This window comes from Seriola aureovittata, chromosome 1, assembly GCF_021018895.1.
Source record: "Seriola aureovittata isolate HTS-2021-v1 ecotype China chromosome 1, ASM2101889v1, whole genome shotgun sequence".
NCBI classification, from domain to species: Eukaryota; Metazoa; Chordata; class Actinopteri; order Carangiformes; family Carangidae; genus Seriola; species Seriola aureovittata.
The window spans coordinates 1,384,664-1,409,400 of NC_079364.1; the positions used below are offsets into that span (position 1 = coordinate 1,384,664).

General features: G+C 46.1%; 1 protein-coding gene across 1 annotated transcript in view; it reads left to right on the forward strand.

Moving 5' to 3' along the window:
- Window positions 1-4,221: 4,221 nt before the first annotated feature.
- Window positions 4,222-24,737, forward strand: part of LOC130167202 (nuclear receptor ROR-alpha A-like) — a 69,609-nt gene continuing 49,093 nt past the window's right edge. The window contains exon 1 of the mRNA XM_056373170.1: window positions 4,222-5,103. Coding sequence (XP_056229145.1) covers window positions 4,929-5,103 — 175 coding nt within the window. The 5' untranslated portion in view covers window positions 4,222-4,928. The remainder of the gene's footprint in view (window positions 5,104-24,737) is intronic.

Below are 24,737 nucleotides of genomic sequence, written 5' to 3' on the forward strand. Positions count from 1 at the left end.
TTAAAAAACACAGCCTTACCCCCAGGTGACGGCGAGAAGGTGCAAGAGGAGCAGTCACATGTTCACGTGTTGTTCAGCCCGTCAGAATCTCATGAACTGACTTCACTGATCTTTTTATATGATCTGACTAAGGATGACGGCAGGACGCTGACACAGTGCTGAAGTGGTGTCAGAGTAAAAGGTGTTACTGCATGAATTACTCGAACACATCATGACTGTTGTGCATTTTAAGGAGTTATGAAGGAAAGTTTCCAGTTATTAAAAGTGCAGAACGAATACATCAGCAGCAGATGATGATTCCAGGTTCTGTAGCTTTAGGATATTCACAGCAGCTTGTAAGAAACGTTTCTCTCAGCTGTTTGACCAGTGATGCGACAGAACATCACAGCTGAACTTCTGCATTTGTCACCTCAGTCAGACTCGCTCTGTGAACTCGTTGTCCTTTTTCTTCACTTGCTGTCGGTGTCTCGGTGTCGTTCGCAGCAAGGACGAGCCGGCTGCTGCGAGCCTCGCTCCCTGTCCAGATAAATTATGGCTGCTGTCAGAGCCGGAGGAGGGAGGAGGCGGAGAGGTGGACGCACCAGCTCCGCGGTGTGAACACTGACTGATGAGGTGGAGAGATGATGATGGAGGCGTCGCAGCTCCGCCTTCCCCTCCTCTGCGTTTAATGGCACTTCGTATGAACAGGTGACACACGCTGCGCTTCCCCTCCAGGCCACAATCTGAGGCAGCTTTTCATTCAGGTTCCAGCTCCAGCAGAGCAGGTGTTGTACCTGTTGGCCGGCTCTCATTGGTTGAAAGTGCTGAGTCACTAACGGCTTGTGATGTAAAGCGTCTTTATAAACTTAAAGGCTCAGTTGAAGTAACTAGCAAAAGCAAACAGAGTCAGAGGTGAAGATAAACAGATGTTTGCCAGGTACATAAGTAAAGAACGACATCAGTCAGCAGAACATATAGATAAATGAATACGTCTCTGACGCTGTCAATCAAAACTAATTATGGCTGAGCTGTTGTATTGGATGGCTTGGTGATTCTTAGGTGTTCCTAATAAAGTGGACACTGAGTCTATAAGAAGCTCAAACTGCTTCATGAACTTTATCCCAGACAGAAACCTGTTCTCACCTGGATGGGGGTTGAATCTCATCAAGTCGATACCTCCATACAACAAACTCTTTTCTTTTTCTTTTAAATGAAGCAGCGGAAGAGTGAAGCCTTTTGTTTTTGGCAGGAAGGAAAGAGGCGACAGCAGGAATCAGTCTGGGATTACATAACCGCGACTGTTTGTTTCCTCTGGTGTCCTGAGTCGCTGCGAAGAATCTGCAGAGTGAAACGTCACGAACAACAGAGGTAAATAAGATAAGGAGACGCAGGTCGTTGTTTAACGAGCAGCTGCAGGGAGGATGAGGCCCTCAGGCTCCTGTTTGCATATCGGGATGTTTAGAGGGTGACGCAGCTGTAGACGCCAGGCACCGAGCTCCACCCTGCTGCTGGAGAGAACCAACAACCAACTACTAACTCTGTCGGAGGAAAGGCTTCTGTAGAAGAGTCGGAGCCGAATCAAACTACAAGTTGAAGTTCAGTGGTGGAAGGTTTGGCAGCACCCTCCGACCTCAGAGCCTCGTGTTTGAAACCCAGGAGAGGAAACTCACTCCTCCGTTAAGGTCGGACTTTATGGATGAAAAACACCAGATCGCTGCTTAAAATGCAGCGTGTGTCTGCTGTAATCTGAGAGCAGTGTAAACGCTGCAGCAGTCTGAAGCAGGTGGAGGGGTTCCTGTTTCCCGCCGTGAGATTAAAATGAGTAAAACGTGTGTGTTCCTGAGGCTCTTCACCGCAGGCTAAAGAAGACTGCCAACCGCTTCAGTCCTCTAAATAATCATCATATTCAGCTCTTTTATTTCAACTGAACTAATTAAAGTGATGAAATCTGGAGCAATATCCTCCTTTTCTTTTCTTTTTTTAAATGTTCCAGGCATTGTGAAGCTTTTGGCAAAAGGAAATCGGTGATAGAAGAAGCCGATGATGAAAAGGTAGAGAGGGAGGCGGTAACACAGCTGGCAGCGTTCGCTGAGCGGAGGAAGGCTGCAGGAGCGTCCAGAACAAAACCAACACCAGCCCGACTCCAGTGATAACCGCGGCTGGTCACACAGCGTGTGGTGGAAACACACTTTATCTCCTCTGTACTGGACAGCAGTCAGAGACCTGATCACTGAGGAGTGTGTCAGAGAAACATCAGCTTCTGTGCGTTGGCTCTGAAGTGGTGAAACCCACAGATCAGCCTCTAAAAACCTGAATCTCCCTCAGTGCCGAGTGGAAGACGCCCGGACCGGCCTCCATCGGCCTCCATCAGCCTCCATCAGCCTCCATCAGCCTCCATCAGGCTCCATCAGCCTCCATCAGGCTCCATCCGCCTCCATCAGCCTCCATCAGGCTCCATCAGCCTCCATCGGCCTCCATCAGGCTCCATCAGCCTCCATCAGGCTCCATCAGGCTCCATCAGGCTCCATCCGCCTCCATCAGGCTCCATCAGCCTCCATCAGCCTCCATCAGGCTCCATCATCCTCCATCAGGCTCCATCAGCCTCCATCAGGCTCCATCAGGCTCCATCATCCTCCATCAGGCTCCATCAGCCTCCATCAGCCTCCATCAGCCTCCATCAGGCTCCATCAGCCTCCATCAGGCTCCATCAGGCTGAGCGGATAGCATTGACCTTTTGACGTCGTGCTGCTTCAGAAAACTCAGGCCTCACCTGACTCGGTCCATCCTTGCAGATGTCCCAGAATGCAGCAGTCTGCCTCCACCCCATAGTCAAGTCACTGATGCTGCAGTCAGAGTGACTTCTGGGTCTCCTCCATCTACTCAAACTCAATCTCTCAGCCTCGGTCTGGTATCACCATCCCTGCAACTCAGTCCAGACTGTTCTGGTCTGTGGGTCTGAACAAGCTCAAGTCTGTCAGAGCAGAAGACTGGTCTCCTCTCCTAACACCTCCAACACCCTGACACGTCTAATGAGCTCTTACTGTGAACTTCTTTACCTGATCTCCTTCACCTGCTGAACAGATGTAGCTCTTACACCGAGGTCTCCTCCTGCTCCGGAGCTTCAGGGACAAAGGGATGTGATGTAAGGCCGAGCCACGGGCCTTTTCTTATTTGTACAGAAGCAGATTTTGACTGTTCTCTGACAACTCATGGCTCTTTCAACAACATTAACTTCTTACGGAAAATGTAGGTTCCTGCTATCGACAAGGATGGCCGCTGATTGGACGGAGTTGGGAACAGTTCTTTGTCCTGTACAACCCTGCTTGTTTTACACGTGTCCTCAGAGTGCACGCTCTCTGTGAAGTTGTGAAAGGATGACAGCGTGTCAAGTACCACCTCATGTGTACATCCCTGCTTCAAAATCATCTCTAAGGATCATGGGCGTTGAATCAGAGGCACTGCTCATGTGGGCCACCGTACTTTTTGTTTAACTTTGTGCACAAATGTAATTGGACGTTATGGACGTGGCACTTGGCGGACACCAGAAAATAAAGGCATGATGATACCAAACATTGGTAAGGACTGAATACCATTATTCAGAGGACGCGTCTAAACAATTAAACGAGTTTCAGCGAGAAGCCGGGAGCAGCTGTGTGAGTCTTAGTCACTACACATGTAAATGTAATATTATATCTCCATCACTGAGCTCGTGTTGTCCTAACAAGTCTCCTCGCCGCACGACGCTGCCTTCAGGCAGGAGAGGAAAAATCACTGTTTATAAATAAAAATCAATAAATATGAAATTTCAGATCCGTGCTCACGCTTTTTCTCTTTTCTCTGGCGCTGTTCAACACATGGCTCTTCATCTTAATGTTCTTTTCCACCACATTACTCCCACATCAGCATCTCATTTGATTAATCAGAAACATGTCATCACTTATTACAACATGTAAACATTAAAATAGGCCTCTCTGTAAGGGGGGGGGGGGGGGGGGGCAGCAGCAGTGTGCAGCAGAGGGATCATTTCTTTACAAATATAAACTGTGTTTTGTTTCTACTCAAAGATTTTTAATTACACACATTTAAAATTAATGTTGCTTCGACAAACTTTCATTAAATTAAGTGTACTAGAAAATAATAAGCTGGTGAAACACAAAACCTTTTTGTGTTCAGCTTAAATCTGCAACTCTTGTTGTGGAAACGTATTTTTGTTACGTAAAGTGAAAACTAATTTTCATTTTATTGGCCAAGAAAGTGACTTTATTTGTTAAATAAACATTAAGCAACTGAATGCATATTTTACACCAAACTACTATAAACATGTATTATAGTGCACAGTTTGTGTGCACACTATGAACATGTATGAGCATTTCTTTACAAATCTGAACAGTTTAAGTGTTTGATAATGAAGCTCTAACTCTATCAGTGATCAATACTGACAGTCAAACTCATGAAGCTCTGGGCCACACCCACCAAGGTGTGGCCCAGGTGCCTGTCAATCCACAGGCCTCTGTCCTGCTGCAGACAGAGTCCAGTCTGCAGGTGCTCCCATAAATACCTGTCTGACCTCATAGTTTCTCCATGATGTGACTTGATTAGAGTTTTTATTTCTTTAGTTTTGCTCATTGTGTTTGTTTTCTTCTGAAGTCTTGTAAAGTAGCTGCTCGGTGTGGATCCAACACGGATCTCAGCCTCCAGGGAGGGCAGCCCTGCTCTCCACAGCGCCGCCCTCCCTCTCTTTCAGCCCGGCGTCTTCTCCTCCAAATGGCGCTCACAGCAGCGTCCTGACAGCCGCCCCGCAGACGCACTTCTCCCGCTGCTGAAACACACCGCCCCGCCGCTTTTCCAGCTCGGTTTGTCGTTACTAGTTTTGCTCTTTTAACAACTACGGACCTCTGAGAGGGAAATTGATCGTTTTGGAGTTTTTTTTTTTTCTCCCCGGTGCATGAATGGAGTCGTCCCCGCAGGATTCGGCGAGCGACCCGGGCAGGAGCAGCTCTGAGCCCGCTACACCGCTCACCGAGACCCCGGCGAGCCGGACGGGGACACAGCGGGGCGGAGAGCACCTGACGCCGGCCAGGAGACACAGCAGCTCCGGCTCCAGCTCCTCCAGCCACAGCAAAGGTAGGACCGGTGGTTTACTCAGTTCATACGGTCATAACAGTGACAGCAGCCGGGGACTGTTGTCTGTCTGTCAGGCTGCAGCAGCAACTTCACCCGGGCTGTGGAGCAGTTTGATCCGCTGCCATGCTGCTTTTACAACGCTGATTTCACACACATCTACACACACACACACACACACACACATGCACGCACACATGCACGGCACTGCGTGACACCTGAACACAGCAGTTTGTGGCGCGCAGTTTGTCGGGACTTTGGGTGTTTGTGAGGCGGCGGGCGGTCACTCAGAGTCGGACACAGACAGAGCTGACACCCGCTGAGTGTTCAGCTGCAGCTGGAGGAGCAGACCTCTGAACTGTGTCACTGCAACACCTTAAACTTTCATTTTAAAAGGTTAAACCCGATGACCTTGCCCCTGAGCAGTGTTCGCTGTTGTGTCCGCACACTGCAGGTTGTTGTTGTTCCTTGTTTGGGCCTGTTAATGCTGCAGCAGCACTGATGTGTTGGACTAAATTGTTCTTCCGTCTTTGTTTGCGTCTCTTTTCTGTTTCAACATGACAGCGGCCTCCTGCACAGATCCAGCTCCGTGATGAAATGTCTCTCCCAGTTTGTTGTGGGGGAAGTTGACTGGTCTGCGCAGAGCCCCTGACCTCAAGCCCATTTGCAGATCAGCAGAAAACCAGTTGGCAACTACTTTGATAAAGGACTAATCCTTATTTTAATATTTAAAGCAAATATGGCTGAAAAAACTTCCCAGTTCCAGTTTCTCAGATGTGAAGATTTGGTGCTTTTCTTTGTGATGAACTGAGGAAAAACTACAGTTGCTTTGCATGATTGTTTCTGTGCAGGAATGAGGGGCGTTTGAGACATGTTGAAGTTTTGAGCTCTACAATGCTGTCAGTGTTCAGTCTGTGTGTCTTTATGGACTTTTTTGACATTTCATAGACTGTGATTTATCGATTAACCACTAACATACACTTTCAGCAGCTGTTTCTGCCCCGTTCGGCTGCTTTTTATACATCAGGAAAAGTGCAGCTCTTATTTGTTTGTTTAGAAATAGTTACACACTCGCAGAAACACACCCTCACACACATTATTAATACCAATGAGTGAAGTCATATCTCCCCTGTGTGCAGCTCTCAGGCCTGACGGCAGATTTTCCTGCAGCTCATTATTGGTATGCAGACTGGAGAGAGAGAGAGAGAGAGGGAGGGAGAGAGAGACAGACAGAGAGAGAGACAGAGAGAGAGAGAGACAGACAGAGAGAGGGGGAGAGAGAGAGAGAGAGAGAGAGAGAGGGAGAGAGAGGGAGAGAGAGAGAGAGAGAGGGAGAGAGAGGCGGTCAGATGGAGCTTCATTGAGTTTCTCAGAGCAGAGTCGGTTACGTAACAGCTGTTCAAGGAGAAGGAAAAAAGCGTCAGTGAGTGAGCCGTGTGGAAATGGAGACGAGCAGATAGTGTGACTCTGTTTCTGAGACGTTCACTCGAAGCAGGGAGCAGCGAGGAGCCGGGACCTGAGTAAATAATCAAAGATAAATAACAGTGCACTCCCAGGGAGGGCTCAGTGGGTCAGATGCTGCATTCAAGTACGCCTTGTACATTTAATGAGCTGTGGGTGGTGTGAAATCAGCTCCTGGTTGGGTCAGGGTTAGACTGAAGACAGATCCATCCTTCCTCATGAGTCTCCACTGACGATGATCAGCTGCTGTTTGCAGTGTAGCCGTGTCTGTTCAGACGACTGTCATGGATCACTGCGACTCTGAGGAAAACTTAAAAACAAGATGTTTCTGAATGAAGTTCTGCAGTTTTCTCCTGTGATTTCTGGACATTTGTTGACGACGGTCGATCGGAGGAAATGAAATGAAAGTCAGATCTAAACATATGATTATTATGCTTGTTATGACTCTGAGAAGGAGTTCGCTTCCTGAATCAAAATGCTGCCGTTTAACTCGCACACAGTCATTATGTTTGTCTCAAGTCTCTTCCTCCACACCTTCCTCTCAACTCACCTGTGCACCTCATAGTGTCAAAACCTGCTTTGTGGTAATTAGATGAAGCGTAACTCCCAGAGAAACATGATGTGAAAACAGTAGAAACTGAAACGATATGGTTGTTTGAGCTAGATTTCGTCACATGATTACGTAACACCGTCAGAGCTGTAGTTGATATCGTACTTCAGTGCTGCAGTTTCACAAACGAGTTCACAAGAAATCAGATTACTAGAGAGTGTGGTGCAGTGGACCTGGATGTCTGAGCCCAGCCGGTAATCCAGCCTGACTGTGTGAGTGTGGAGGTCAGACCATCGTACTGTCTTTGAGTTCTTGTGGTGTAGAGATACTGTACGTTCGTGCATACAGGAGACTGTCCTGTAAAAGAAACAGGCCCGCAGGTCGTCTGTGCAGCAGCTTATTATGACATCATAGTTACATTTTGTTGCTAGGTGACATCTAGCGGTCGTAGTGATGATGACAGGAGAGACCAAGTCCGCAACACGGTGTTGGATCCCCCTGTGGAACCAGCAGTTTATGTTGTTTCTATTCTCCATGACCGCTCCGCAACGTAAACCACGTTGTTGTTGTTTATTGTAACCATGACAACAAAGATCGTATAACGCTGAGGGAAGTACTTATTTTAACCCGAGCCGCCATCTTTTCCTAAACCTAACCAAGCTGTGACCGGATGTTTGTTATCACACCCGACTGACTGAGTTGGGGCAGATCAGTGTTAATCCATGTGTTGGTGGAATGATACCAGGAAACATTTAAAGCTCATAATAAACCAACAGAATAAGGACTTGATCGCGTGTCTGGTTGCAGGGAAACAGAAAAACCGGTCGTGTGATCCCAGATCTGCTGCTGCAGCTGCACCGGCTCATTTGACCTGACGTGAGGTGTGCCGGTCAGTTTGTTCAGCTACAGTCGAAAAAAGAAACAAGTCTGTGTGCTTTTAAAAAGCTCTTGTTATCGCTGACTGACAGAGCAGACCTGACCTCTCTCCACGGGAAGGTCAGAGGTCAGACTTAACGCTGACGTGAGGGGTTGGAGGTTAAAGTTCTGAATTTATTCACTGTTTTGAAAAGACACAGCAGCAGCGAATCAAAGGCACTGTTCAATTAACATAAAGATTAGTTCAAGTGTGTGTGTGTGTGTGTGTGTGTGTGTGTGTGTGTGTGTGTGTGTGTTCATTACTCGTCTTTATCATTGCTGTTGTTGAGGTCGTACAGTGTTTATGTTTCTGTTTGCTCCAAATGTGGATTAATCCGCAGCTGAAAATAGTCCCTAAACCAGATGCACAATTCTCTCGTGTTCCGCTGAGTGGAAACCAGTGAGCAGCTTTTCTGTGATGTGAATGAACATATTAGTGTCAGTGGCATCTGATGCAGTTTATCGACGTTTTTATCCACAAACATGTATTTTTTTGACAAAAGGAAGCTGCTGCTGTAAAATGAATGGAGAGGAATGTATTATTTTTATTTGTGTTGTGTAAAATCATCTCTACGAAAATACGGAGCGACGTGCAGACACACATAACTCTGTGAATCCATTTGTAGAAGTGAAGTGGGGTTTTCACATTTGTACAATATAATGACACGTGTAATGGAAGTAGTTTATTTGCCGTAATGGAGGTGAAGGCTCAGTGTATTGGAAGTGCTCCTCCTCTTCCCTGTAGTTCCTGAACAGCTGGAAAACCAGAGTCAGTCTTATTGACGTCTTACAGTTAGCTAACTTTGTGTTAGCTGTGGTTGTTGTGTACAAGCTAGCTCACGTTATTTTACTACTGTTACGACTACTGCAGATACTAATACTACCACAAGTACCACTACAACCATCTCGGAGTCCTTAGTAACCACCTAGCAACATCTTCAAAACCACCAGCACCACCTCTATGATATCTTTACTTCTTGTATTAATCTACTGTATTATGTCATTATCACACTTGTATCACAAAAAGAAGAAACACAAACTGTACTGAACTATTCTTGGGTTGAACTACATCCTGCTTTTACACCACGGTTACACTACAGCTCTCCCTCCACCCCCTGCGTGAGACTCTGACAGCAGCGGGCAGCTCCGTCAGCGACCGGCTGCTGCACCCGCCGTGTTCAAAGGAGTCGTACCGCAGGTCGTCTCCTCCCGCTGCTGTCAGGCTGTAGAAGCTGCAGAGACTCCACAAACAACACAGCGCAGTGATGTGATGTGTGCAACGTTCCTCTGAAACACAACCTGTTTCTCTCCGCTGCACAGACAATGGGCAATATTACACCTCATGTAAATACAAATATAGATATATACTGTATTTATGATGCAAGTGTGGGGTTTATAAAGTTCTTCTTATCTTATAGATCTTATCTAATTATGTTAAATGCAGTATTCCTGGGTTGGCTTTACAGAACACACTTTATCAACTGTGACAGGAAGGTGTGACGTGTCAAACATAGATAATACTGGAATATTTAAGTAGTAATTAATGATAATTTAGATTATACTTTGTTCATACAAGACTATGGTGGAGTTACAGTCCGAGCCAGGGAGAGCAGGAGCTCGCTGGTTAGCAGCGACCGAACCTTCAAATTAAAATACTTATGTACATGTAGCAGCTCATAAATAAATGACTGCGCCATCCAAATGAAATACTCCATATGAAATGAGAAGAAAGCATCGTGGACTTTCAGAATAAAATCATTTTCTGGATGGGCAGAGGAGTGTGTTGTTCGTGAGAGCGAGAGAAGCCAAACGCTAAAGTGAATTTCATGCCGGCGGCTTAAAACATTTACACGACAACCCGTCATATTTCATTTACTACATGGAGAGTATTCGATATATGGAACCTCTCTCCAGAGCAGGACCAGTGTTTCTTGTGTATGTTTATTTTTCTTTAACGTGGCAGAAGTACTGTTGTGCCATGGATGTTGAGATTTAACGGCCGGGATCCAGGAAATTCAAATGTCTGTGATTCAGAAAATGTTTCAAATCAGAAAATAAAACATAAAATTCTGTAATTTATCAAAAGTAAAATATCAAAAGTTCAATCATGCAGCTGCCTGAGCTCTGCTCTCATTCAGCCTGTGTCAGCCCACCCTCAGCTGGAAGTCGTGCTATTTCTGACGGCACTTGAAGGCAGCAGGCGTGCGTTATGTAAGAGGTGACGGGCTGGAAGGGCACGAAGCCCGCTGAGTGAGAGAGTGACGGCTCTGAAACAGACCTGAGAACAGCTTTCAGGCCGAGAGGCTGCGGCTCTGACCTGACCTGAGAACCTGGTTCTGTGTCTCCCTGTGGACCTGATCCTCAACAGGATCCTGGTTCTGACCGAGAATATCCTCACTCTCCAGAAATATTCCCATTTTCCAAAAACAGCTAAATGTTCCTGCTTCTTTAAAAATGGCCTCAAACAATAAGTTTCCTTTTTCAGAAATTTCCCTTTTCTTCAAAATATCATCTCTTTCTAAAAAATGTTCTAATTTTCTCAGAAACTGAAGCAAATGGTGAAAGTGAAGGTGAAACCTGGGACTGGTCTCCTGCTGTCCTCCCTCTGTCGTCCTGTCTTCTCTGTGTGTGCAGTGTTTCTGTCCTCGCTCACTTCTGATGTCGTGTCACTGTTCCTCATTTTGTTTCTCTTTCTTCTTCTTCTTCTTCTCCTCTGGGAAGAGACGGGTGTCGCAGCCCCGCGAGGTTTCTCTGTCTCGCCCACACAGCTCGTCTCTCTCTTTCTCTTTCTTCATCTTCTTCTTCTTCGACTCAGCTTTAGCATCATTACAAACAATAAACCTGAAAGCTTTATCTCCAGCTCTCAGAGTCTCAGCCTGGAGAGCGTCTCCTCTGGATTTGTGGGTAATGAAGCGGCTCAGTCAGACAGGATGTTCTCGGCGTTTCTGTCTCAGTGGTTCTTTTGTTGTCGGTGAACATGTGACGTCGACAGGTTACAGGTGAGACGGAGTTCATGGAAAGCTTGAATGAATTAATCGACTGGTTTCCCTCGTTCCCTTTAATTGATGATTGATTATTGGAACGGATGATTAAAGCTGTTGCACTACAATGACCTGATGTACCGAGGAGCCATTCATAAACACTTTGCTCTCTAGAGCCACCAGTGACCAAAAACAGGGGTCAAAGGTCACAAGGTTGATGGTGTCACACATCGACCTCCTCTGTGTTTACGTCTTGACCTGCTGCAGCTCTGCTCAGACCTCAGATCAGTTTTTCATGAACTTGTTTTTGTCACTTTCAGAGAAGTTGGATGCGACTGTATAACCCAGTTTGAAGTGTTTCACAAACTGGGTGACTGTGTGTGTGTGTGTGTGTGTGTGTGTGTGTGTGTGTGTGTGTGTGTGTGTGTGTGTGTGTGTGTGTGTGTGTGTGTGTGAAGTTATTTTGGCCAGCATGTCCCCGGTGGCTCTGGTGGTCCGGCTGCTGGAGGAGGTTTGGATGTGACTCCCAGTGTTTTGATTTGTCGTTGAATTAAACTGCAGGCAGCAGCTGAGCGTTTCCACGGCAGCCACCGCTAACAGGATTTAATTATCTGTTTGGGGACGTGATCAGCTGAACCCGGACGTACAGGGTCTGTGTCTCTGCAGACCTCCGAGCTGCAGCTGAAAAACCGTCTGCAGGGTCAGTTTCCTCCGCAGTGTTTCCCTCCAGCTTTCCTGTGATTTCTACTTCAGCTCATTTGCAGAGCGACACGTGCAGCTGAGGATCTGTCTCAGAAAACAGTTTGTCCTCATGCTTCAGACAGGGTGGTTTCCTCTTCCTGTCTCTCAGTGAGCGCCTGCGGCCGTGCTAACAGCTCTGTGAGGCTGCACTGAGACACTGTGGAGCTTTGAGCTAAATGCTAACATGCAGCTAGCAGCTAATGTAATAATTTAGGTTGGATTTAACAATGTGTCATAAACACAGTGTGACAGCTGATTATAAACCAAACTGAAATGATTAATCAGCTAATCAATGAGCTGATCAACAGGCAATAGAGAACTATTGTTGATATATGTAAAAAACAACAGTTAACATGATGAAATGATTAAGTAAAGACGTCAGACTTTCTCTGCTTTCAGTGTCTCAGATGTGAATATTTTCTGGTCTTTTATTGGTCTGTAATTTAATATATGTGAGTTTAGTCATGTGACTGTGTCAGCTGCGTCTGTGGGAACCTGTTGCTGTCTCTGTTTTCTGACATTTTACAGACCAGATGATTCAGTTAGCAGGAAGCAGCAGATGAATCAGTGTTGAAAATAATAGTTACTTGGAACCGAAAACCAAAGTATTGGACACAATTAAAACATGTTTTCAGTCAAACAAAAACACGACATAAATAACCAGAAGACAAAACAATAAACACGGATCAAACTGAACACACTGAGTCAAACTAAACAAACCAAACAATGAACACAAACATGAAACATTAAGAAATCAATCAGGCTTCACAAACTAAATAAAACAACAAAATAAAACAAAGGCAAAATAAATCAGATTCTGCATTACATAACACATTTGACCTGCTGAGACGAGGCCGAGCGTCATCAGCGTCTCTGGAGTCCGCTGCGTATCCAGACGTCAGCAGGTGGAGTCGGACCAGCTGCAGTGTGTCTGTGTTACGTGTGAACTGTGCAGTGTTGAATGAAAACTAATCGCTGCCTAAAAGCAGCAGCTGCAGAGTAAACAGGAAGTTTTGTGACACAGGATCCGTGCTCCGCCTCACGGCCTCACGCCGACTCTGAATCAGCTCCAGACAATCTGCTGTGTGTCGCCGGCTCCTTGTACAGGCTGCAGCCCATCTGCCCGGATACCTGCCCTGCCAGCGGGCCCTGCGGCCTGATTGGTCACCTCCTGATATTTCTCCATCCGAACACCTCAGAGGATCGTGTGCTGATCTGGAGTCAGGCGGGTGGAGTGAGGCTCATTAAAGCAGCGGCACAGAGAGAGAGGTGCAGCCTCTGCAACTCCGACACTCATGTCGAACAGTGTGAATTCTACATCTTTAATTATTGATTGAAAATCAGACATGTGATTATTGGCTTCATCATGTTCAACATGAGAAGAAATGATGGACAGAAACACTTCAGATGTTGTTGACAGCTGTACTCAGACTTCAGGTTATTTAACCCCTCCCCCCCTTCTCCTACATGAGCTGAATTACTCAACGCTGATGATAATTACCCAGAGTGCCTCTCTCTCTGGTCTGAAGCCAGCTGTTAATTAGCTTGTTGACGGCTCCTTTGTGCGGCGGCGGGCATGTTTGGCGAACACGCCTCGTTGCCGCCCCCCCATAAAGTCAGAAGAGAGCTGTCGTGGAAACTTCATTATCTCCGTCAGGACTGGATCCAGCTGCAGGATCAGATGTTAGAAAACAGCTGATAAAGTTTCTGACCAACCTGCAGGAAGTCAGGTGATTTCTCTCATGGGAGGAGCTCATGATTTCATAGATGACATCACATATAGATAGATTATAGAAAGATATTTGATAGGTTAGTTTCTTTATGAACTCTGCTGCTGATTGTTCAAACACTCCTGACGTAACTATAGTCAGCAGTGGTTTGTTTGTTTATATGACTCACCTGTTTACAGTTTATTAAGGCTTAAAGTTATGGAGAATTGAGGGCGTGGCCTCTTTCAGTGACAGGTGGGTGAGCTCATGCTTGCCACAAACTGAGCTCGTGCTCTTTGTCCATTTTTGGATTAGCCAGGAGTAAGGGGCGGAGTCAGACACTGCCAAGATGGCGACGGCGGAGCAGCTCACTCTGAGCTTCAGAACCGCTCTCCAGAAACCTGTGAGTGACGTCACGGAGGCGACGCCCATCTTTATTTACAGTCTGTGGTGACTTTACTGGACCGGTGACATCACTGATGGTTTTAGTTTCTCCTCCATCACCGACTGTTGCAGCTAAAATCTTCCTGCTGCACATTTTCATTAGATTCAAGATGAACTGATTAATCAGTTTAATTAATTACATTTCTAATGAATTGCTTCATTCCTCCTCTGCTAATAAAAGTCTTTAATTCATTTGGAGTTTGGATCAACATCTGGAGCTTCCACTCGAACGACGGGTCCAGATTTGAACTGTTTATGATCAACGACGTTCCCATCATCCTCGGCTGTACCTTGTGTTTACTGCTGTTAGCTTTCTGGTGTTAGCATTTAGCTCAAAGTGGTGCCTCACAGAGCTGAAGCACTTTGTAACTGTAGTGACAAAACCACAGAAATGCAGCTGTTGTATAAATGCTTTTCCGATTGGTGTGTGTGTGTATGTGTGTGTGTGAGGATGTGTGTGTGATGTGTGTGTGATGTGTGTGTGATGTGTGTGTGAGGATGTGTGTGTGATGTGTGTGTGATGTGTGTGATGTGTGTGTGTTGATGCAGAGGTGAAGTTTCGGTGCAGGATTAAAGTGAACCATCATCTCGCTGCTGTGAATCCTGATCAGCCTCTCCCTGCTCGCCGGGGCCTTGTCAGCCGCCGCCTTTGATGTCAGTACGTTTTTTCCAGTGTCGACGGAGGTGGAGTGGGTGTGTGTGTGTGTGTGTGTGTGTGTGTGTGTGTGTGTGTGGGGGGTGATTTGCATACAAAGCTATTCTTGCCTGCTCTTTGTTCTTGCACCGAGTGTGGAAAGAGTAATTGTCTTCATCAGTCAGAAGTGTTTATCTCGTTGGTTCGGTGCAGACGTGGCGTGACGTCGGGCGGCGGCAGAAAATGCAGAATGGATAAAACTCCTGTGTTGGATTAACGCTCAAGACGCTCAAGGTGTTGTGTGTGTGTGTGTGTGTGTATGTGTGTGTGTGTGTGTTAGTGTGTGTGTGTGTGTGTGTGTGTGTGTGTGTGTGTGTGTGTGTGAGATCGCGGCTGAATGTAGAGACGTGTGCGACAGAATCAGCTGCTCTGAGTGAAGAATCGCTTCACACTGTGTTTGGTTTGTTTCTTTTGTGACTCAAGAACAAAACATGTGCTTAAGCTCATTAGTCTCGTTACACTTTCCTCGCCCTCTTCACACTCTGTGTCTCACACTTCACCACAGACTGAGACTTACTGAAGGATATGTGATGCCAGCGCCGGCAGACTGCTCTGCCTCCATATGAACCTGTCTGTCCTCTTCGCAGCCCTGTGTCTCCTGAGGATGAGCGTGGTGAGAAGTGCTCAGTCAGACCGGGTTGCACAGGTGACGTTGCTCCAATGGTTTCTCACCTGGGTTCTCACCTGGGTCCCAGCAGCAGCAGCAGCAGTCCACTGTCATCCAGTTCTCTTTGGGTGTAAATCATCACACTGGCTCCCTTTTAGATCACCATGGTAACAGAGGCTGCAGATCACTGGGAAAACGGCTTCATCTCATTCCTACAGGATCCTGACAGGGACAAAAGAGTTTTACAATAAAGTGACAAATAATAAAAGATCAACATTTTTACAGATCAGTGGAAACATTTTGCTGTTTTGAGTCCAGTTTTTAAAACACATCTTCAGAGTTTAACACTTTTAATTAATCACATAATGATGATTGAGGGTGTGTTTTAATTGAACAAAGAGTCTTTAATCCCAACACACTGTTCTTCATCACTGCGGCTCAGAATAACACGAGGAGACTCTGTGACTGGAAATAAAACCTCTGATGTCTTTGATTAGAAGAATTATCCACACAGACCGAACTCCTCCCACACGATCTACGTCTCCTGCTTCAGCAGAAACGGTCTGACATGACTTTAACTTTCTCATCTGCGTCACATGATCAGAATAGGACTCATTTATATCTCTACTATTACTTTATTATTGATCTATGTTTATATGAAGGAGGTTAACTTGGTGGAGGGATGGGACGATGCAGGTTGTTTGTTGCTGTTCTTGTAGTGTCTGGTGTGAAGTGGCTCATTTCAATGAATGAACATGATGAGGGGCAGTGAACTGAATACACCTGTCAGCAGCCCACTGTACAGTCCCGCCCTCAGGTGTGTGTGTGTGTGTGTGTGCGTGCGTGCGTGTTTATATGTGTGCGTGTGTGTGTGTGTGTGTGTGTCCCTCAGGACTTGAATCAAAGAAAAACGAAAGAAGTTCTTCTGCCTCTGATTATTTTCCTCCATGTGAATCCACCAGGGAGCCACACATGATGCAAAGATGTTTGTTTTTCTCTCTGAGATGAAAAAAGTGCGTGTGTGTGTGTGTGTGTGTGGGTATGTGTGGGTATGTGTGTGTGTGTGTGTGTGTGTGGGTATGTGTGTGTGTGTGTGTGTGTGTGGGTATGTGCGTGTGTGTGTGTGTGTGTGCACCCTGATTAGCAGCAGTGTGTTGTACAGAGAGCAGACCATCGTCCTTCAGTTCATCATCTGCAGGAAAACCAAAATGAGCAGCGTGTTCAAGGAGACAAACTGTGTTATTATGTCACACACACACACACACACACACACACACACACACACACACACACAAACCTGCATTTCACATCATGTACAGAATATGAATGATTCAGTTTTTCTGCATTTGTAAGTCTGCAGCTGTTTACACTGTAAATCTCCATATATCAGGTGTGTGTGTGTGTGTGTGTGTGTGTGTGTGTGTGAGTGTGTGTGTGTGTGAGATGGTGATTTGGGTTAAAATAAGTACTTCCTCAACATTAGACGATCTTTGTTGTCATGGTTACGAATGGTAATCATGGGTAATAGAAACAACACGGGAATCGAACACACGGCTCTCCTGTGTCACATCCTCCTCCTGACGTGGACGTCACCGACACTTTTCCCTTCGCTCCTACGACCACTAGATGTCACCTAGCAACAAAACAGGACCACGGGTCATAATAAACGACCTTTGACCTCGTTTTGTCTCCATACAGTCTGAGTCGTACCAACTGACCAATGAAATATGTGGATCGTCCCTTTAAATTCAACAGTTAATGAGTTTATAAATTCGAATAAATCAAATGAAACACGTGAGTCTGATGATCAGGAGAAGTGTTGTAAATGCGCCGCAGCCGTAAACCTCCGCAGCCCCGCCTCCTCTCTCGCCGGACGGCCGAGGCCTCCGAACACTGACAGACAGCGTCTCTCTTAAAATGCAGAGCGTGAACCTCGCAGCTGAGATCAAAGCAGGTGTTTCCTGTCGGGCCGAGCGGATGTGATGTCGGTCGCCGGCTCAGCCTGCCGCCGGAGTCTTAAGACGTCATCGCGCTCCTGACGTCTCTGCCGACTCCTACAAGCCGTCAGCGGCCGCTCACCTGAGGCGCCGACCGGCCTCTGGGTTCCTCACTGTTCGGTTCCGTTTAAAGAACCAAACTCGAGTTCCAGATTTCCATCATCCCGGTGAAGCCTGTTTAAATCGCCTCTGAACAGCGGATAACCTCGCTGGCTTAAACCTCTACGAGCGATTCCCGCTCAGTCCTGGAGCAGAGCCCGAGGGTGTAGAGGGTTTCTAATGGTTCTGAAGACACTTTAGAGTCTCAGAGGGGGATTTTAAAAGGGTTTAAAGACGGTTTTGAGGCTTTAAAGTGAGTTGACTGTGAAATATTTAAAAGGCTTTTGAGGAGCTGTGAACGTGTCTGAAAGCAGATATATTACGCCCTGTGAAATTGTCACAGCAAAATGCCCAGCTGCCATCCAGAGTGCTGGAGCGTCACGCCGTCTTCCCTGTGTGTAGGAACACACGGAGCAGACTGAGGAGGACAGCGTGGCTGCAGAGGCGTCTATGATGCTGCTTCACTGACGCCACCGCAGACGGAGCGTCAGGGTAAAGGTTCTGAGCCAGTCTCAACCTGGAAGATAAAAGTTAACACATTTAAATCTGTGGAGCAGTTCTCCAGCCACACAGACACACACACACACACACACACACACACACACACACACACAGAGCTTCAGGTCCAAACAGCAGCATCACTTTGATCTGACTCTGTCTAGTCTCAGCCAATCAGGAGCCTGACAGCCACTGACTTCAACCAATCAGTTGAGAGAGAGAGAGAGAGAGAGAGAGAGAGAGAGATGATACACTACGTGGCCATAAGTATGTGGACACTGTCGAGCTGCAGAGAGTCCAGACCTGATCCCAGTCTGAGGCTCTGGTGTCTGAATGGCAGCAGCAGGTTCAACATCTGTGTGTCAGAAAAAGAGATTTTAATCTCAAGAAACTTCCTGGTTAAATAAAGGTTAAATAAAACAAATAAAAGACTAAAATCAGAAGAAGAAGAAAAATGGCAAAAGTTTTGCCGTGAGATCAGGACGCCCAGACTTCTGACTGAGCCCAACGGCCCGATGGCTTCCCAGTGTTCCCAGCCCAGTCTGCAGGTGTCCACATACTTTTGGCCATTTAGTGAAGGAACAGAGTGTAGAAATGGGATTTAGGAAAGAGAGAGAAAATAAAACTTAAAGAAAATAGAAGTGAAACAATGTCGGAAAAAACCTGTTTGATTTTGAACGAACCAATCAAACGGCTCCTCCCGTCTCAACTGAAATCTTATTGGTTAACCATTTAAAATCATTTGCCTTCCCTCCCGGTGATACGTCCTGCTCCAACAGGGAACATGAACGCTTGAAGAAAGGCCTCGTCCACTTGAGGAAAGTCTCCTCCTCCTGTCAGAGTCGGTGGAGCGTCGGGTCGAGACCTCTGCGCCGACTTTGCTCAGGTGCGGCGCTCTACCTCCATCAACACTCGTCTTTCAGATTCTCCGTGAAGGAGAGCGAGGAGGAGGAGGAGGAAGAGGAAGAGGAGGAGGAGGTGACCGTCTCAGCCGCTGGAAGTGGGACGATGTTCTTTAGCAGCCGGTGATCGATGAGGAACTTTCTCCCATCTTTTACAGCAGCGGGGTCGGCCTGAGCCGGTATTCTTAGACTGACACACACACACCCTCACACACACACACACACACACCCTCACACACACACACACACACACACACACATTGTCTTTGTATAATAATGTTTCTGAAGGAGGTCGTGGTGTCTCTCTGTTGTGATGGATCAACTCCTGGTGGCAGTAACTTTGAGCAAAGTTAACCGAAGTTGAAGTGAAAGTGATGTTTCACTTTGCTGGAGGAGTTTTATTTTTTTTCTTCATCTCACTCGTTCGCCCTCAGGAGCTCAGCACTTTCTCTCTATATTGATTCATTCCTGTTTCCCAGACGAGATATTTAGGGAGAAACCCCGACTGCAGACTAAATGATTGATAGCACAAAGTGAAAGGAGGCTGTGGAGCTATTTTAAAGGACAGCGGGGACGGCGTGTCCTCAGGTGACAGACGTCTGCAGGTGAGATCTTCTCCGGTTCGTCTGTAATGAACTTCAGATAATGAGTTTTCATCCCAGACGTGGAATCGTGAGGCAAGAAAAACAACAAACTCGGATGATTTTTAATTTCTCAGACAGTTTGAGGTTGACATTGAAGCAGCTAAGATCAGCGGTGTCAAGTCATAGAAGAAGAAGAAGGAGGTATTGTAGCTGCAGAGAGGGGAAGAAAAGACGTTGTTATGGTTACAAATTAAACCTGGATTATGTTCAGAGGTTGGGAGGCGTTCAGGACTTTGACTCGTCCACACAGACTTGAGACACAGTGGGTCAAGGAAGAAGGAGGCTTCCTAATCAGAAAGGAAGGACACAAGAAAGGTCTTCATCAGGGGCCGAGGAAGAGTGAAGGATGGAGGAGGGGTCGTTACTGTGATGCAAACTGGGAAAACCTTAATGAGTGAGGAAGAAGTACGACTTCCCATTTAGGGAGGAAGGAAGCATAGGAAGCTTTACTAAGGGAAAAGCAGGAGAGAGTGACGTCTCCTAGGAAGGGAGGAAGGAAGGAGGGTACAGGAAGAGAAAGATTTATCATTAGGAAGAAATGTAGGAGGAACGAGTGGAAGTGGACGTTATTCACGAGAGCTTCCTAGTTTAGGAAAAATGGAAGGAAAGGAGGGAAGGAGAAGGATAGCAGGAAGCTTCCTGTTTTGAGAAAAGAGAAGAAAAACATTTGCTAAGGACGCATCTGTGTTAGGAAGCAAGGAAGAAAGAAGCTTCCTTTAGGGAAGAAGGAAGGAAGTAGAGGAAGCTTTCAAAATAAAAATCAGGAAAGATAGAAGTCTCCTGGGTGGGGCACAACGAAGGGGGATACTTCCGAGTTAGGAAGCAAGGAAGCAGGGAGATTTTACTTTAGGGAGAAATGAAAGAGGAAGAAGTCCAATTAGGACACAGTGGAGAATTATGCTTCCTAGTTAGGGATAAAAAAAAGCATCCTTGAGTCAGAGTAGAAGGAAGAGGAAGAGAAGTGGAAGAGAGAAAGGAAAAGAAGCTTTCTATTTCAAGAATATATCAAGGAATAGAAAGTTGTCTAATTAGGGAGCTTCCTAGTTTTGGAGCAAGGAAGAAAGAAGCTTCTCGTTAAGGGAGGAAGGACACAGTTTTTAATCCGAGGAATCGGGGATGAAGGAAGCTTCCTAGTTAAGGAGAAAAGGAAGAGTCCTAATTTCTGATGCAAGGATGAAGAGAGTTTCCTAATCTGGGAGAAGAAAGGAGACATGAGGGGGAAGGAAGGAAGGAAGGAAGGAAGGAAAGAGAAGAAGTGTCTGCATCCCAAACAGGATGAAAGATGGAGTTGAAAGTCATGGAGCTGAGGCGCTGCAGCTGAGATGAGTGATGTGTTTAATGTCTGTTGGAAACCAGAGTGACTGAGACTGAGGTGAGAACGCTGCACGACTCTGAAACACAAACTCCACAACAACCTGTCAGCGGTCAAACCCTGAGTGTTATATTCCTCTTGAGGGAGAAACTGATGTGACACACACACACACACACACACACACACACACACACAGTCCAGTGTGTGTTATCTCTCAGCCACATGTGTGAGTAGGAGGCTGGCGTTTCCAAACCCATTTAAATTCCAATATCAGGTGTTATAGCTTATCACTCACAGCACAGTCTGACGACTGTGTGTTGTTTATTTATGGAAACTGTAATCAGACTGATTGTTTGTCAGGGAAACTTAAAGTGTGTCATCACACCATCAACACGTGTGTGTGTGTGTGTGTGTGTGTGTGTGTGTGTGTGTGTAGGTGGTTTGTAGGAACATTTACATGAGCTGATCTAAAAACATGCAGATGTTTAGTAAAATAAATGTGCGGGATGTGTGTGTATGTGTGTGTGCGCATGTGTGTGCATGTGTGTGTCCTCGTTAATATTCTAGGTGTCGCCTCCCCTCCGTCACCTCTCCCTCCTGCACAAATTAAACTCAGATTGGACGCTCGCCTCCCGCTCGGACGAGTAAATTAACTCGAGGAAATTGAATTTTTTAGGTCAGAAATATTTCTGCCCAATCAGTTGATGAATCATGGACAGTGTGGAGGTTGGGGGTGGGAGGGGGCCGGGGTGGGAGGGGGCTGGAGGTAAAAGAGGTGTTAGCTTTAGCAGCTCCCAGGAGGAAATATGGAGTTTTCATCTGGTTTTTTACATATCCAGGTACTTCTTTCCTTTTTTTTTTTTTTTTTTTGCTCCCTAAATCGGAAGCATCAGTCTCTTCGTCGCTTGGCAACAAGGATTCGTCTTTCTTCTTTGATCATCATTAAGAGACTTCCTCCTTTTTTTGTTTCCTAATTAAGCTGTATCCTTCTAGGAAACTTTATCATCCTTCCAATGAAAATGAGGAATCACTCACTTCTCTTCAAACTAAACTAAACTTTCTTTCTTCTTTTCTCCAAAACCAGAAATATTTTTCTCTTCTGTCACTATCAGGAAACTTGTATTTTTCCCCTCCTCTGCCTCGCGCTCACTGAGATGCTTCATTATCTTCTATTATCTTGAAACAGGAGCTTCTTCCCTCCTTGTTCATCAGTATGAAGCTGTATCATGAGGCTGCTCTGTGTTGCTCAATAAAACACTATATTAAACACACACACACACACACACACACACTCCCGGGTGGTCCTGAACAGCCCTCTGTTCATTTGGAATTTGCAGAGCGTGTTGTGTAACAACCTGTGAGGTTATATCACCGCTCCTCCGACTGCTACCTGCAGGACTCGCTTCTCTCTCAGTGTTTTGATGACCGTGTGATTTCTGAGCTGGATCCACCTCTGCAAGTCCTCCACAAGACCCAGAGCTCCTGTGTGTGTGTGTGTGTGTGTGTGTGTGTGTGTGTGTGTGAGTCTGAGGATAAAGGGCTGAGCGCTGCACAGACTCCCTGATTCTCATTTTTCTTTCAAACAAAAACCTGCTGTCAGGATAAAGAAAGTTTGTGCTCTGCATTAATAAAACAGTTTTCAGAGGCTGCCACACCTTCAGCACCTGCGGCTCTCGCTGCTGCCAACACACACTGCGATTACATTATGTCCACATGAAGCCAGTTACATTTATAAACGCATCTTTTCTCTCTCTCAAAGTTCAGCTCACAAAGGTCAAAACCAACGTTCGTTTCTGACGGTTTTTAAAATTCTTTTCTCAAACCACATGAGTTACTCTTTACCACTGCAGAGACATGACTTTTAAAGACAAGTAATGTGCATCTTCAGTGAGTTTGACTCAGGTGGTTCATGCTCGGACTCTTTCTTAATGATTTCTTGTCGTCATCATTCACTCAGACATTTCTGAAGATGGTCGGATGCTTCAAGCCGATGTGTCGTTTCAGGCTCGTTACTGATGCGTCTGTTCATTCAGACGCTGTCGAGAGATTTTTATAGCTGGAATCTGAACTGATTTGTTCATAAAAGTCTTCAAATGTTGATATGACGTGACTTCAGCAGCGGCAGGAGGAGGAGAGCGAACTCAGAGCAGCAGACTGTGTGTGAGTCCATGGTGACGATCTGATGGTGATTCTGCTGAAAACACAAACACTTTTAAAATGTCTTCGTGCTGAACGCAGCCTGAGCGATAACACATCAGGTTGCGTAAGCGAAGACGCGCGGCGGCGTGCGTTTGATTCGTCGTGCTGGCTCTCACCTCCTGACGGCGAGGTGGGTGGAGTGTGACCTTTCACCTGCTCGGTCTGCCGCGAGCAGACGGAGGAGGAGGAGACGCTTCGTCACCTACACAACATTCATCTGTGACATTCAGGGCTGTTGGTCGTGGGTACAGGTTTATATTATTATATTGTTGATATATTATGCTGCAGTTATTTTTCTATAATTAGACACATTATTGTATTTAATGGTGTGATTAATATCGTGGTTGTATGACGCATGAAAACGTCCTCAGCAACTTGCAAACGGCTCATTCATAGTGTCCATTCAACTGACATTGTTGTGTGTGAATAAGAAATGATAATTAAGTGAGAAATATTATTTTTAACAGAATTTTGAAGAAAATCTGCCTCAGAAAAAGTTAAATGATGCAACTGTCTGTGTGTTTGTGCAGGTTAAACAGCTGCTTGTATGAACTGGAGATTTGTGCATAAACACAGATGGACTGAAACCTTATAGTTTCCTTCAGACGGCAGAGGAAGACGTGAGTCCTGAAGACGTGTCTGACTCGTTCAGTGAAGAGAGTCGCACGATGAGGCGTGTCGGGGTCAGGGTCAGGGTCAGGGTCTGGGTCAGGGTCTGGGTCTGGGTCTGGGTCTGGGTCAGGGTCAGGGTCTGGGTCAGGGTCTGGGTCTGGGTCTGGGTCAGGGTCAGGGTCTGGGTCAGGGTCAGGGTCTGGGTCAGGGTCTGGGCACCAGGTGACGTCCTCTTCAACATGTTCATTTATTTTGCAGGAATAACGATGATCAGTGTGAAGCCTGTGGAAACCTCGCCGGCCTGTAAACACGTCTGTTTGCTCGCTCCTCGTCTCCTCGTCTCCTCGTCTCCTCGTCTCCTCGCTTCAGTCTCCAGCAGATCCTGGATTTCCAGCCTGTGCTGCTGTTGTGTGTCTGGCTGCAGATTCTGATTCCTCTAATGGGATTTAGCTGCGTTTGATTCGTCTGACTGGGGTTTATTTATTTTTTTATTTGTTGTTTGGTTGTGTGTATTTTTTGTTGGCTGGTGTTGAACAGAAATATTTTGGCCTTTGATTTTCCTCTGACAGTTGGGTGATGCAGAGGCAGGCGAACCAAACGCTGTGTTCAGGCTCCTGATGGAGCTTTGTTTGTACTGTTGGTCTGTGATATCTGGCTGATGAAACCTTGATGCAACACAAACCCTCAGAGCTGTTTGTAGAGTACACAACAAACAGCATCAGGACGTGCGCCACACATATATAAACTATAGGCAGCTTCAGCGACTCAGTACAGAGTGACAGCGATAACACATCTCTACTCCGTCTGTCAGGACGTCACGTGTTCCCGCTGCCGTGACACAAACCAAAGATTCATTTCACAACAAGAAAAGGAAAATAAAATGCAGCTCGAAGTGTTTTACAAGAATAAAAGTTGAATTAATCAAAAGCAAGGACATTAAGAAATAAGCAGGTCAATAATCCTGAGCACAAAAGACCTACAAGATTTTAATGGCAAAGTCGAGTCAACTCTATTTTATTAAAGCTCCATATTTTCCTTCTTCTTCTGTGTTTTATTTGAAGTGTCCTGACGGCTGGTTTTAAGGCTCAGTTTCTGAATACAGGCTGTGTGCATTTCTCTGTGGACTGAGGCTTTGATACTTTCACAGTATTAATATAGAAGCTAGAGCTGATCTATAATCACACTACACATGGACACACACCTTTACACTGGACTTAATTTCTGACTCTAGTTGTGTGGCCATGATTAAGGCTTTTGTTGCCACGGTTCCCA